This window comes from Oncorhynchus tshawytscha, linkage group LG06 (genome assembly GCF_018296145.1).
Source record: "Oncorhynchus tshawytscha isolate Ot180627B linkage group LG06, Otsh_v2.0, whole genome shotgun sequence".
Lineage (NCBI taxonomy): Eukaryota > Metazoa > Chordata > Actinopteri > Salmoniformes > Salmonidae > Oncorhynchus > Oncorhynchus tshawytscha.
Window position 1 is genome coordinate 46,931,137 of NC_056434.1, and position 14,569 is coordinate 46,945,705.

Consider the following 14,569-nt stretch of genomic DNA (forward strand, 5'->3'; position numbering starts at 1 on the left):
GGGTTGTAGACTCCGCCAGCATTCAAAAGTGACCAAAACCTCAGCCAGGAAGCATAGGAACTGAGAAGTGGTCTGTGGTTGCCACCTGCAGAACCACTCCTTTATTTGGGGTGTCTTGCTAATTGCCTATAATTTCCACCTGTTGTCTATTCCATTTACACGACAGCATGTGAAATTTATTGTCAATCACTGTTGCTTCATAAGTGGACAGTTTGATTTCACAGAAGTGTGATGGAGTGTGATGGAGAGAGAGAGAGAGAGAGAGAGAGAGAGAGAGAGAGAGAGAGAGAGAGAGAGAGAGAGAGAGAGAGAGAGAGAGAGAGAGAGAGAGAGAGAGAGAGAGAGAGATAATGGAGCCTCTTTCCCCCCACGCCGTTCCCATGGTGATATCACTCCTGTCTTCCTTCGTGGTGGGACACAGACTCATTTGCGCATTGGCTGTGACAGCCTCCTACCTCTCACTGACTGGAAACAGCAGGGGCCTGAGAGGAGCCATCGGTGGAAATAGCAGGGTATCTCCTATAACTGAACGAGAGGGGAAGGATGGAGGGAGGGAGAAAGAGGGTGGGGTAATTAGAGAACGGTACCCATAAGAAGGTAGGAGAGAGATGGGTCCCTACAGTGATGCTCATCATAACACTAGGGGTTCGTGTCCATAATTAGACCTACTTTACTACAGTATCTCACTGTATATTGGCTTTGGAAAAACGTGGAGACTTCTCCAGTTACACAAACAGTATGAAAACCATCATTTTAATTTGAACACATTTTTCTTCCCTCATTCTCCCTCTGTATGGGTAGCCGCCTCTGAAATCGAACCCACAACCCTGGCGTTGCAATACCGCATTATACTGTATGTCCTCTCACTTTCTTTCAGTGTCCCTCCCGCCCTCTATCCTCTAGCTAACTCTGCCTCTCTGCTGCCACCATTCCCCCCACTGTGGTGCTGTTGTCAGGCTGAGGGACAGCTTCCCAGGGCGAAAGGTAGAGAGGCAGGGTTTTATAATTAATGTGGAGCTGACACCTGCATGGCCAGTGTAAACAGGTGAACTGTGAAGAAGAGGCCCTCCCTGGCAGGCCACTGATTAAAGCCTGGCTCTCTGCTTCTCTCTCATTCACGCTGTCCCGCTGGTCAATAAACACCACTAATGGTATCAGACCACCCACTCAGCCCACGGGCACGGATAAAGGTCAAACATAACAGGGAGGTGGTGGGGCTGGTCTGTGGCCTGAGTGTACTGTTGTTGGACTGAACCTAATTTCAGAAAAGTTCAACATGATTCTACAACCTAAAACAAATTATATATATTTTAGATGAGTTTGCACAAGCGAGTGCACTCAAAGGTACTCATGTCGCTCTGTTTGTTAGATTGATGCTCTTACTCTTCAGAGTAGCAGTGTTGACAATTCGTCTTTGCCTCAGCCTCGAATGCTGAAAATCCCCTCAAGTTAATCATTGACCTTGATTTGCCAGCTTAAGCCAGATTTGGGTTGGTTGCCTCTCTTTAGCCCTGGAGCGAGTACCTGCCGTTTCTACCACAGATTCCCTGCCTGCATATAGATCCTTATCTACTTTATTAGTTGGCTTTGTTTGTTTACTATCGGGAATAATTCCCTCACTTCCCACTGATAATAGCCTTTCCACTCTGAGAAGATAAATGGATTGTCCTCCCTACTCATCACCTTGTAAGAAGAGGCTCATGAAAGACTCAGAAATGGCACCCTATTCCCTATATAGTGCACTACTTTTGATCAGCGAAGTAGTGCACTAATGTAGGCAATAGAGTACTTTGGGACACAGCCCGGGAGAGTCTTCAGACTGGATGACAAAATGCGTGCTTTGGAAGAAAGCTGAGGGTCGTAGTGACAATGATGTGAAATAGTGGTAGGCTGAGTGAAAGAGATTGTTTTGTTTCTCAAGAAGAATAACAAGAGTTGTTCAGAAATGCTCTTCTTGGTGTGAAATCCCAAACAAACATTGTGTTTGTGTAGCTTTTCGGGAATATTAGCATGTTGTAGTTTTAATCCGACTCCACCAGCAACTGTAGACAAGCGTAAAATATTTCATTTCTATTTCATTTCTACTGATAATCTTTCTCTCTGTCTCTCTCTACTCAGTCTGTGTTCCCCAGGATTCAGTTGGATCCTCTGGAGAAGGACTGGCTACGATCCTGTGCCCTGGGGAACACAGCTGCTCTCCGACAGCTCCTCACACAGGACCCCAGCCTGGCCTCAAAGAAGGTACTAGCTCCCCCTAACCCTCACCCTCTACCTCGCCATCAGTGCCATTCTGGCCTCCAAGAAGATACCAAATATAAGGCTCTGGACTAGGGTAAACCTGTTTGATCTGGTCTATCCAAAGCCATACATTTGATTGGCACATTTTCAAGCCCATCTCCCATAGGATTGACACTAAACACACAGACTCTGGCCTCCTATAGGATTCAGCATGATGGCACCCAGGAGCTGCCTCTCTTCATCTAGGATCAGATAAGAGAGCCTCTGTTGATGGGCATCTAGCTACTGAGGCTACTGAGATTGAAAGACAAAAAAACAAACATCAGGAAAGGTAGCTTGATCCCTTATCAGTCAATCCCATCAAGCATTGTCTCACAGAATTGAAACAGCCCATAGTTGCTGTCTTGTCGTCCTCTCTTGAGACATCAGGTTTTCATGGACCATTTCACCTCCACAAAAGCTGTCAGATCGCAATGTTGATGTCATTGACCTTGTTTAAAGATGAGATCTTCAGATAGGGATCCTCTGAAAGCCATCTGGTACTTATATTGAAGGATTTTCTTATAATACAGTTCTGATATACCATACCATAAATATTAAATAAATATTAGGGTAATAAATTAGACCCATTTTTTTCCCCCCAGATGCCTAACATTTGCACTCTATTCCCATGTGTTTGACGCTCTCACCAGGACTTCATCACTGTAAGTAGTTTCCAGTATTTCTCCTACCATCCTCCCTTCCTCTTTTCCTGGCCCTAACCTAATCTGTTATGTTGGTGATTCACATAGAAAAGTAGTCCAGATACAATAGCTTTGTTTTTTTGTTTTATTTCTGCAGTTTGATGTTTTACCAAAACAAATACATAGTTTCTTCTTGAATAGTCAGTACTATGCCAAACTGTACAGATGAAGAGGAAACATAGTGTGACGTCAACATGTTAAGTGTATATCCTCTACTCTTCAAATGGCCTCCATGATTTACCCCGTGTGTAATGGGGGAAACAGGCGGTGGACTCAAATGACACAGGTTTCAATTCTTCAGACCCCCACCTAATATACTGCACTACTCTCTCCAGTGTGCATCGACAGCCCCTCTCCTCCACCTATTGGCTAACACGTCTGTATTCATTTCTATCTGACCGGTCCGCTGGCTGGTTAAACCAATCCCTTCCTTCCCACTGAAGCTCTGGCGTTTGAGTGGGAGCACTTACAAAACAATGGTCTAAAGGAAATCAGACGCTTCAGCTACAACAAACAAGCAGTTAGTAAACTTCTTAGCATGACGAAATGAGGGAGGATGGAGAGATGTAGGGACAGAGAGATGGAGGGAGAGAGACTCCCCACCTTTATCAGAGGGGCAGGAGAGCCAGATTAGAGAAGAACATGTGACAAAAAAAGGACAGGTTATCCCCCTTTCCAAAACCTATGATTCTATCCAAGATTTAAGGTGGAAGGTGTTAAAAAAATCTCAACAACCAGCTGTTGTGAACCATGATAGGTTGAATTTTGTAAATGATTCAAATGATCAAATAATACATTATTGACTAATTCTGCAGACAAAACTGAACAATATTAATATTATTACTCCTATAGGAATGACGTCTTATACTCTAACAAGAACCATAATATTCAATATTCTCTTTCTCCTATGAACTGTACTGCCCGATGGCCGTTCTACAACTGTTTTGTGTTAACCTTGCTGCTGGAAACCAAGGGGGTGAGTAGTGGTATTTTTACGTTGTCCATGTGCCTCCTTTCTGTACTGATCAAACATGTTGCTGTTGGCTTACAGCTAAAACAAAACATCCCCAAACTTTTATTTCAATTAGCTAAGCATTGACAATTCATAGTGCTCTTTCATAGTGCTCCGGCAGTGTCAAAGATTGGACAAAGGTTGGATGTCTCGCTGTTCTTTAAAACAGGAAGAACATTTATTCAGAAGTCTACTAAATGGGATTCACACCAACATCCAATTTCTGACATGTATCAACTTTTAAAGTATGACCCAGGTGCAGACAGTGTTGAAGAAACTGAAGTTTATTCTTTAAACAGGGGCAGACAAATGACAGGTCAAGGCAGGCAGGGGTCAAGGCAGGCAGAACAGTCAGAACCGGGAAACTAGAAAACAGGAGTAAGGAACAGGCGGGAGCAGGGAAACAAAACGCTGGTAGGTTCTACAAACAAACAACCTGGCAACAGACAAACAGAGAACACAGGTATAAATACACAGGGGATAATGGGGAAGATAGGTGACACCTGGAGGGGAGTGGAGACAAGCACAAAGAAAGGTGAAACAAATCAGGGCGTGACAGCATATGTTTATCTACAAAACAAACAAAAAGCTGAAATTGTTTTGCAAGGCACACAAACACACCCTCCATACATTCTGACATGCCTTGGTTCTCCCTATCACCCTACAGTCACACACACACACACACACACACACACACACACACACACACACACACACACACACACACACACTGTACTGTCCTACATACACAATGTATTTTTTCAGCCAAGACAGGGCTGGTTATTTTTTATCAAGCCTTTCTTCAGGCGTCTGAGGTTTTGTTTAGTATTACGGTCAGTCAGTGTAATGGGCCAGAGAATCCAAATGACTGTATCCACTGAGTTTAGCTCACTCTGTAGTCATGGGCTAGGTCCCAAATGACACCTTATTCCCTATATAATGCACTACTTTTCATCCGGGCCCATAGAGCTACTTAAGAGACTAGGGTGCCATTTGGGATGCAGACATGACGCCGGAGCCCAGATGATCATGGTGTGTAATGATATTGTAATTGAATGGTAATTAATAGTTGAAAAAACACACAGCTTTCACTGCCTGAAGGGAGATTTATACCACTATACTGTCCTCACCAGATGAGAGCTACTGATCGTTTTTTCGTAGAATGAAACAATTCCATGAATTTTGCGGTGTTTTTTTTTTTTCATGTAGGTTTTTTGTTTGAACATTTTGTGTGTTTAAACAGAGCATTTCACTGCCACTGTCATTTGTACAGAAATTCAGCAGTACTTTGGTTTAGTTGAACCCCAACCAATACTTTCTCTCTAACTGGCTCCACACCAGTATGCTACAACACAAAGGCATTATTTCACTTGCTATGAAAACTTTGTTGAGGTATGTCTGTTGAGAATGTTTCAACCAGCAGAGCATATGGTAGCCTATTGCCGCAGTCCGGCTTTGAAAGGCAACTGCTGAAGCCAGAGCAGGAATTTCACACAGCGTTGAGTGAGACTGCATAAACAAGCGCTAAGCTGTCTATTGCAAGGCTCCAAAGCAAAAGACCTCGTCCATATGGCCTCTCCTAAAACTCTCCCTCCTTCAGTCAGTTTGTATAGCCCCCCCCCCGATATCAGCTCCATGGGCCCCACCATGCAGAAGTAACAACATCAATGGTGTAAACCCTTGCCACTTGAGATTATTACATTTCTTTTTATGCTTCACTTGATCAAAATGGAAGAAGTGGAATTTACGCCTTTTTGATGTGCTTTTTCCTGCTGCTTTCAGCGAGGCATTGGGAACTGGTTTTGTTGTTCGTCCCTGTACCAGAATACCACCCACTAAAGGGCCACAGATGCCAATCTGATGGTAGCAGACGGTCGGATGGCAGTTACCAGTTTGAACAGGGTCACTGTTGTCAAACTGTCCCATGATGCATGGCAGATACCTCCCAGAAGGCTTCTCTCTCTATTCATGGGCCGGATTTAAAACACCCTGTTAAAAAGAAAGGTTGTACCTTATGGCCACAGTAAATCTAATGCAATTATAGTGTGCCATAATACTAACTAACATGGGACATTTTGTAAACAGTAGGTACTGGTTTAAACACAATATAATACTGTTCGATTGTATTGTATTCAGCAACTATGTGCATCATTACTAATCCTATAAGTGTAACCGCAAAACATTTATTTCATTTTTAAACATTTAAAAAAAATAGTTGATGTAAAGTGGACAGTCAGATACTGGTCACAGTTGCTCATCATAACATGGAGAGTGACAGTAGCTCCAGACCTGGATGGAGAAGCGTTTTTTAAAATCAGTTTGTGTCTGGAGCGTTAGGGAGGCCAAACAGTCTGACGGAGTGACGGAAGAACCCCAACAGGCATCACAGAGCTCGGTTAGCACCTTGTAATGAAACCAGGCCTGGGTAAAGCAGCTTGGCAGCATCCCGCCTCGACGGGCGCAGTGGTCAGTCTACATTAACACGCACGCATGCATGCGCTCCCCACACACACACTTAAAGGGGGCTGCTGCAGGCACCCAAAAATAACTCCCGTTAGCTATCCCGCAGACAGACATTTTTTCCCCCCCTCCTCCCAGCCATTGGTTTCTGCTAGATTTCCGTGCTCTCGGTTGTTGGCTGAATGATATATATTGGCGAGAGATAATTAAACGCTTGGAAACCAGTGGGAAACACTGTTCTATTTGTTTAATCTAATCTACTGTAGCGCAACATGGTAGTGACAGTGTGAGGTTGGTAGGGAGCGGGGCGGGGTAGGAAAGGCCAGGGTTGATGCTGTGTGTCCTTATGAAAGGGATGGGGTGGAAAGGCCAGGGTTGATGCTGTGTGCCCTTATGAAAGGGACGGGGTGGAAAGCTCAAACGTGCAGATTTTTAACCATCTCTGTGTTAAAAGATTCAAAGAATCAGTTCAGAAGGACAAGAAGATTACTGTTACTATAGTTCCCTGCATGCTCTATGGGGACTATCTTAATCTTAAAAGGAAGATTACGGGGAACTCTTGTTGATTGAAGGGTTTAGTTTGAACCCATGCCAAATCTGAACAGAATAGGACCAAAGGTGTCAATGAATGGACATGTCAGAGAGTGAACCCATCAAAGCATGCCTCTCCTCTCACCTCTCTCTACTTTGATGTGCTTCGACTGGGAATGTGGACGGAGGGGAATAGCTAGCGTCCCGGCTCTACATCAATACGTCCACGCGGACAATAAGAATAGCTGCTCTGGAGAAAGGCAGAACAGGGATGGAATCCGGACATAATACAAAGGGATACACAGGTTATGATGCCCACCGTGTATCACATTGTGATTGATTAGAATGGTTAGAACAGTGATCATACATTAAACTTTCACTCCTTCCTTCCTTTCGTCTTGTTTTTCTTCTGTCCCCGTGAATTGGACATCAAGTTTGTAAGTATATAGAATTAAACATCAATATTATAGATGGGCTTCATTGACTCTGTTTGTGTGGGTGTGTGTACAACGTGTTCCTCTTTCTCTCCCATTAGACTGTTGTGTTCCCTAATTGTGTAGCTAGTTACCAGTCAATTCAATATAATATATGAAATGATCTGATTTGGACTCATTCAGTTCGACACAATAGAAATTGGATAACTGTCCTTGAATCTGGCTCTTTAGTGAGGCATCAATAAACTCAACATTGGGCCGAATTAAGCCAGTTTATTACAGAGCAGACACAGTGCCTGGCCATTCTTCACAGCCAAATCTGTTTAGGCAAATTAGGCATGAATTAAATTCAAAGGGACATTTTATTTAAATGAGCCGTTCATGTTTTTTCATTTTTGTGTCACTGCTGTTGTGGAGGCTGTGTAGACGTACAATTCTTCTTATATTAATTGACAGTTGGCCTGAGTGATCCCTTCTATTGTAACCTTGAAACGTAGTAAGTCCTAACTGAAATTTTACTCAAGAAATATGCCTTCATTAAAGATTTGGAATAGTATCTGTGACCATACAATACCTTATTAGTTATGTACACAAAAAAAAATCAACTCAAACCTCTGCACAAATCTTCCATTGTCATCAGTGCTTTATTTACATGTTACGTAGCCTAGTTCCTAGTCAGGATTCCACCCAGCCAGTCAGTCACTCAGTCAGTGGGTGCGTATGGTAGGAGAAGTCTCAGTGTTGAATGACTAGCCCCTCCCCTCTGTCTGTGCGTCTTCTCAGACGGCGCTTCACTGGGCAACCAAGCAAGGCTGCGTGGAGGCTGTGGACATGATGGCTCGCACCGGCGTGGACGTCAACATCAGATCGGTGAGCGAACGCCGCAGTGACAAGTGGTGTCGGGCTGTGAAGGGTCAATGACTTCAGTTCACACTGACGCCTTACTCGCATCTCATACAGGCCACAGCTACCGCATCTCCTCACGCAGTTATCCTTTTCTATGTCCGTCAATTGTCCACCACAGATGCAGACACACACACACACACACACACACACACACACACATATAGATGTACAGGTGTGACTACTCTTTAAGATTCCCGCTGAGGTTATACTTCCATTTCCCTGTGGTGTTTTAGTCCAAAGGCTTCCGAAGGAACTTCTCCTCAACTCTGGGCTGCTGGTTTGATAAAGCAGTGCACCACATAAGCTAGCTACAGTTTGCACACCAGAAAATTTGATATAACTAAAGATTTTTGGTTCAATCAGACAACAACAACAAATGTGCAAAAGTAGCCCAATTAGCGGTAGAGATGCGGGCAGTCAAAACCAATCCAGCGCTGTGAAACGGAGAACAGGAGCTCTGACGTCATGTACAGCATGTTACTGTACAGCATCTGCATTCCAATTTATGCACTTATCAATGACAAAATCTGTATACGGGATGACACGGGCTGTGAGTGGAAAGGGTTACTAACAGAGCATTTTCTAAATTCAAATGAACCACCTGCAACTGGACACAATAATTTATAATATACTTCTTTGCCCGATTCGACAACTAAAAAGGTATCGCCAAATACAGGTTATTTGAAAATTCTATGGCAGCGGTTGGTATGGGGCTTTACACCAAAACTCTTATGTTATATTACATTATCTGGTGTACAGTCTCTAGCTGCACTTAAACCCATTCCACCCTAAGTCAATGTCCCCAAGACAACTGACATTGTCTAATGTGCAGCACTGAATAAATATCAGTTAAGCATTACCTCATGAGGATTTTCACTCAATCCCTCCCTATCTGGTTTAAGTAGTGTGAAAATATTCGTTGTTTGTTTTCTGTCATTTCGTTATTTTAAAAAAAAATTCTCTTTTATCTATCACATCATACTCTTTTTGTCATTCATTTTGGGGCTGATATAGACATTTGAGAGTTTTGTTATTTTCTCAGCCCGGGGCTAAGTTTGCCTTCACAGTCAATAAAATGGAAAACCATACCACACACAAACCCTGCTGCCTTGTATGTAGAGAGGCAGCAGAGGCAGGTGGGTGGTGGATTTATTTGAAGGGGCAATGTTGTGATTACTTAATGGCTTCTCAGACAGCCATGGGCCTGTAGAATTCAATTTAGTGTCTGCCTCTCTAAGTGTTAATCTCCTGTCCTCGCAGACCGCTGCCTGGTTATGCCTGGTTATGATGCGATGTGTACACACACAGGAGAGATAATGTTTAATCCTTACCAGAGCAAAGTAAACCGGACAAGTCAGTTATTGGCTCTATAATTACATAATTCACTTTTTTTTGTCTCTAATCGTTACAGTGGTAATGGCACTTTTCAGCCAAAGCAGAAAGCAAATCAAAAATCTATAATCCATAGAATGGCTTTAAGTGCTGTGAAACTGTTGGATTCACTGAACATACTCCATTCTCTGGAGGCGGTTTAGAGGGTTTTGTAACTTTTTCTTTGACTGCCGATGCATTTCATGTGTGTGTGTCTATGTGTGTGTGTATCCCCCAAGTCAGCTTTCATCTGACATTAAAGAGCCATCGCTGTCAGCTGAACTTGAAAGGGAGGACACACAATGTTGACATGCAATGCATCACATAGATATGGTATTGCCCAGTTGTACTTAGTCCATTTTATATATATATATATATATATATATATATATATATATATATATATATATATATATATATATATATATATATATATATTATATATATATATATATATATATATACAGATACAGTCGTGGCAAAAAGTTTTGAGAGTGACACATACATTTCCACAAAGTTTGCTGCTTTAGTGTTTTTAGATATTTTTGTCAGATGCTACTATGGAATACTGACGTATAATTACAAGTGTCAAAGGCTTTTATTGACAATTACATGAAGTTGATGCAAAGAGTCAATATTTGCAGTGTTGACCCTTCTTTTTCAAGACCTCTGCAATCCGCCCTGGCATGCTGTCAATTAACTTCTGGGCCACATCCTGACTGATGGCAGCCCATTCTTTGCATAATCAATGCTTGGAGTTTGTCAGAATTTGTGGGGTTTTGTTTGTCCACCCGCCTCTTGGAGATTGACCACAAGTTCTCAATGGGATTAAGGTCTGGGGAGTTTCCTGGCCATGGTCCCAAAATATTGATGTTTTGTTCTCCGAGCCACTTAGTTATCACTTGCCTTATGGCAAGGTGCTCCATCATGCTGGAAAAGACATTGTTCGTCACCAAGCTGTTCCTGGATGGTTGGGAGAAGTTGCTCTCTGAGGATGTGTTGGTACCATTCTTTATTCATGGCTGTGGTTTTAGGCAAAATTGTGAGTGAGTCCACTCCCTTGGCTGAGAAGCATCCTCACACATGAATGGCCTCAGGATGCTTTACTGTTGGCATGACACAGGTAGCGCTCACCTTGTCTTCTCTGGACAAGCTTTTTTCCGGATACCCCAAACAATCGGAAAGGGGATTCATCAGAGAAAATGACTTTACCACAGTCCTCAGCAGTCCATTCCCTGTACCTTTTGCAGAATATAAGTCTGTCCCTGATATTTTTCCTGGAGAGAAGTGGCTTCTTTGCTGCCCTTCTTGACACCAGGCCATCCTCCAAAAGTCTTCGCCTCACTGTGCGTGCAGATGCACTCACACCTGCCTGCTGCCATTCCTGAGCAAGCTCTATACTGGTGGTGCCCCGATCCTGCAGCTGAATCAACTTTAGGAGACGGTCCTGGCGTTTGCTGGACTTTCTTGGGCGCCTTGAAGCCTTTCTCACAACAATTGAACCGCTCTCCTTGAAGTTCTTGATGATCCGATAAATGGTTGATTTAGGTGCAATCTTACTGGCAGCAATATCCTTGCCTGTGAAGCCCTTTTTGTGCAAAGCAATGATGACAGCACACGTTTCCTTGCAAGTAACCATGGTTGACAGAGGAAGAACCATGATTCCAAGCACCACCCTCCTTTTGAAGCTTCCAGTCTGTTACTCAAACTCAATCAGCAATGCAGAGTGATCTCCAGCCTTGTCCTTGCCAACACTCACACCTGTGTTAATGACAGAATCACTGACATGATGTCAGCTGGTCCTTTTGTGGCTGGGCTGAAATGCAGTGGAAATGTGTTTTGGGGATTCAGTTCATTTGCATGGCAAAGAGGGACTTTGCATTTAATTGCAGTTCATCTGATCACTCTTCATAATATTCAGGAGTATATGCAAATTGCCATCATACAAACTGAGGCAGCAGACTTTGAAAATTAATATTTGTGTCATTCTCAAAACCTTTGGCCACGACTGTATATATACACATACAGTACGTGTCAAACGTTTGCACACACCTACTTATTCAAGGGTTTTTCTTTATTTTTACTATCTATACATTGTAGAATAATAGTGAAGACATCAAAACTATGAAATAACACATACGGAATCATACGGAATCATAACAAATCAAATGTGAAAATCTTCATAGTAGCCAACCTTTGCTTTGATGACAGCTTTGCACACTCTTGGCATTCTCTTAACCAGCTTCATGAGGTAGTCACCTGGAATGCATTTCAATTAATAGGTGTGTTAATTTGTGGAAGTTCTTTCCTTCTTAATGCGTTTGAGCCAATCAGTTGTGTTGTGACAAAGTAGGGGTGGTGTACAGAAGATAGCCCTATTTGGTAAAATACCAAGTCCATATTATGGCAAGAACAGCTCAAATATGCAAAGAAAAATTACAGTCCATCATTACTTTAAGGCATGAAGGTCAGTCAATCCGGAACATTTCAAGAATTTTGAAAGTTTCTTCAAGTGCAGTCGCAAAAACCATCAAGCGCTATGATGAAACTGGCTCTCATGAGGACCGCTACATGAAAGGAAGACCCAGAGTTACTGTACCTCTGCTGCAGAGGATGAATTCATTATAGTTAACTGCACCTCAGATTGCAGCCCAAATCAATTCTTCACAGAGTTCAAGTAACAGACACATCTCAACATCAACTGTTCACAGGAGACTGCGTGAATCAGGCCTTCGAGGTTGAATAGCTGCAAATAAACCACTACTGAAGGACACTAATAATTAGAAGGGACTTGCTTGGGCCAAGAAACACGAGCAATTAATCTGTCCTTTGGTCTGATGAGTCCAAATTTGAGATTTTTGGATCCAACCACTGTGTCTTTGTGAGACACAGAGTAGGTGAACTGATGATCTCCACAAGTGTGGTTCCCACTGTGAAGCATGGAGGAGGTAGTGTGATGGTGTGGGGGTGCTTTTATGGTGACACTGTCTGTGATTTCTTTACAATTCAAGGCACACTGAACCAGCATGTCTACCATAGCATTCTGCAGTGATAAACGATCCCATCTGGTTTTCTCTTAGTTGGACAATCACTTGTTTTTCAACAGGACAATGACCCAAAACACACCTCCAGGCTGTGTATGGGCTATTTGACCAAGGAGAGTGATGGAGTGCTGCATCAGATGACCTGGCCTCCACAATCACCTGACTTCAACCCAATTGAGATGGTTTGGGATGAGTTGGACCGCAGAGTGGAGGAAAAGCAGCCAATACGTGCTCAGCATATGTGGGAACTTCTTCAAGACTGTTAGAAAAGCATTCCAGGTGACTATTTTGGTTACTAAATGATTCCATATGTGTTATTTCATAGTTTTGATGTCTTGGTAAAAAAAACACAAAAAAAACTCTTGAATGAGTAGGTGTCCAAACTTTTGACTGGTAATGTATATATATTTATTTGAAAAATGATATTGTGAACAAGATTAAAAACAAATTTGCTCTCCTCTTACCTCCTGCCCCTTCCTATGACACACAATCCTCACCATCTCTACAAAGCATGTAAGTAGTCCCTTACCTCACTGTGGCCAGTACCGCAAAATGTATATGCAAATGCTAGAATTATGAATAGCCCTAGGGCTGCTATAGTTGAAGTCGGAAGTTTACATACACTTAGGCTGGAGTCATTAAAACACGTTTTTCAACCACTCCACAAATTTCTTGTTAACCAGCTATAGTTTTGGCAAGTCGGTTAGGACATCTGCAAATCAATCCCAGAACAACAACAAAAGGACCTTGTGAAGATGCTGGAGGAAACAGGTACAAAAGTATCTATATCCACAGTAAAACAAGTCCTATATCGACATAACCTGAAAGGCCGCTCAACAAGGAAGAAGCCACTGCTCCAAAACCGCCAGAAAAAAAGCCAGAATACGGTTTGCAACTGCACATGAGGACAAAGATTGTACTTTTTGGAGAAAAGTCCTCTGGTCTGATGAAACAAAAATAGAACTGTTTTGCCATAATGACCAGGCTTGCAAGCCGAAGATCACCATCCCAACTGTGAAACACGGGGGTGGCAGCATCATGTTGTGGAGGTGCTTTGCAGGAGGAGGGACTGGTGTACTTCACAAAATAGATGGCATCATGAGGTAGGAAAATTATGTAGATATAGTGAAGCAACATCTCAAGACATCAGTCAGGAAGTTAAAGCTGGGTCGCAAATGTGTCTTCCAAATGGACAATGACACCAAGCATACTTTCAAAGTTGTGGCAAAATGTCTTAAGGACTACAAACTCAAGGTATTGGAGTGGCCATCACAAAGCCCTGACCTCAATCCTATAGAAAATTTGTGGGCAGAACTGAAAAAGTGTGTGTGCAAGGAGGCCTAGAAATCTGACTCGGTTACACCAGCGCTATCATAAGGAATGGGCCAAAAATCACCCAACCTATTGTGGGAAGCTTGTGGAAGGCTACCCGAAACATTTGACCCAAGTTAAACAATTTCAAGGCAATGCTACCAAATACTAATTGAGTGAAATAAAAGCTGAAATAAATCATTCTCTCTACTATTATTCTGACATGTCACATTTTTTAAATAAAGTGGTGATCCTAACTGACCTAAGACAGGGAATTGTTACGAGGATTAATTGACAGGAATGGTCTAAACCGAGTTTAAATGTATTTGGCTAAGGTGTATGTAATCTTCCAACTTCAACTGTATATGCACTTTATATGCATCACTTCTTATTTTTATATGAACCATTAATGTGTTGAAAATCCCAAATGGTTTGCATAGTCAACTTACACACACACTTATCCCACCAGACATGCCACCAGGGGTCTTTTCACAGTTTCAAAAAAGTGTACAGTTTTAT

At 42.5% G+C, this 14,569-nt stretch overlaps 1 protein-coding gene across 3 annotated transcripts in view; it reads left to right on the forward strand.

Moving 5' to 3' along the window:
* The window catches only part of LOC112252632 (ankyrin repeat domain-containing protein SOWAHC), a 60,982-nt gene that overhangs the window by 32,198 nt on the left and 14,215 nt on the right, over positions 1-14,569 (forward strand). The window contains exons 5-8 of one of the 3 annotated variants that reach the window (XR_006083627.1): positions 2,119-2,241; positions 2,931-3,957; positions 5,598-5,600; positions 8,202-8,283. Coding sequence is in view for 2 of the 3 variants with exons in the window: in XM_042323326.1 (XP_042179260.1) it covers positions 2,119-2,241; positions 2,931-2,999 (192 nt within the window). In the remaining variant the exon portion in view is untranslated. Of the gene's footprint in view, positions 1-2,118; positions 2,242-2,930; positions 5,601-8,201; positions 8,289-12,633; positions 12,639-14,569 lie in introns of those variants that run through there. The other 2 variants (XM_024424054.2, XM_042323326.1) reach the window with 2 other exon arrangements.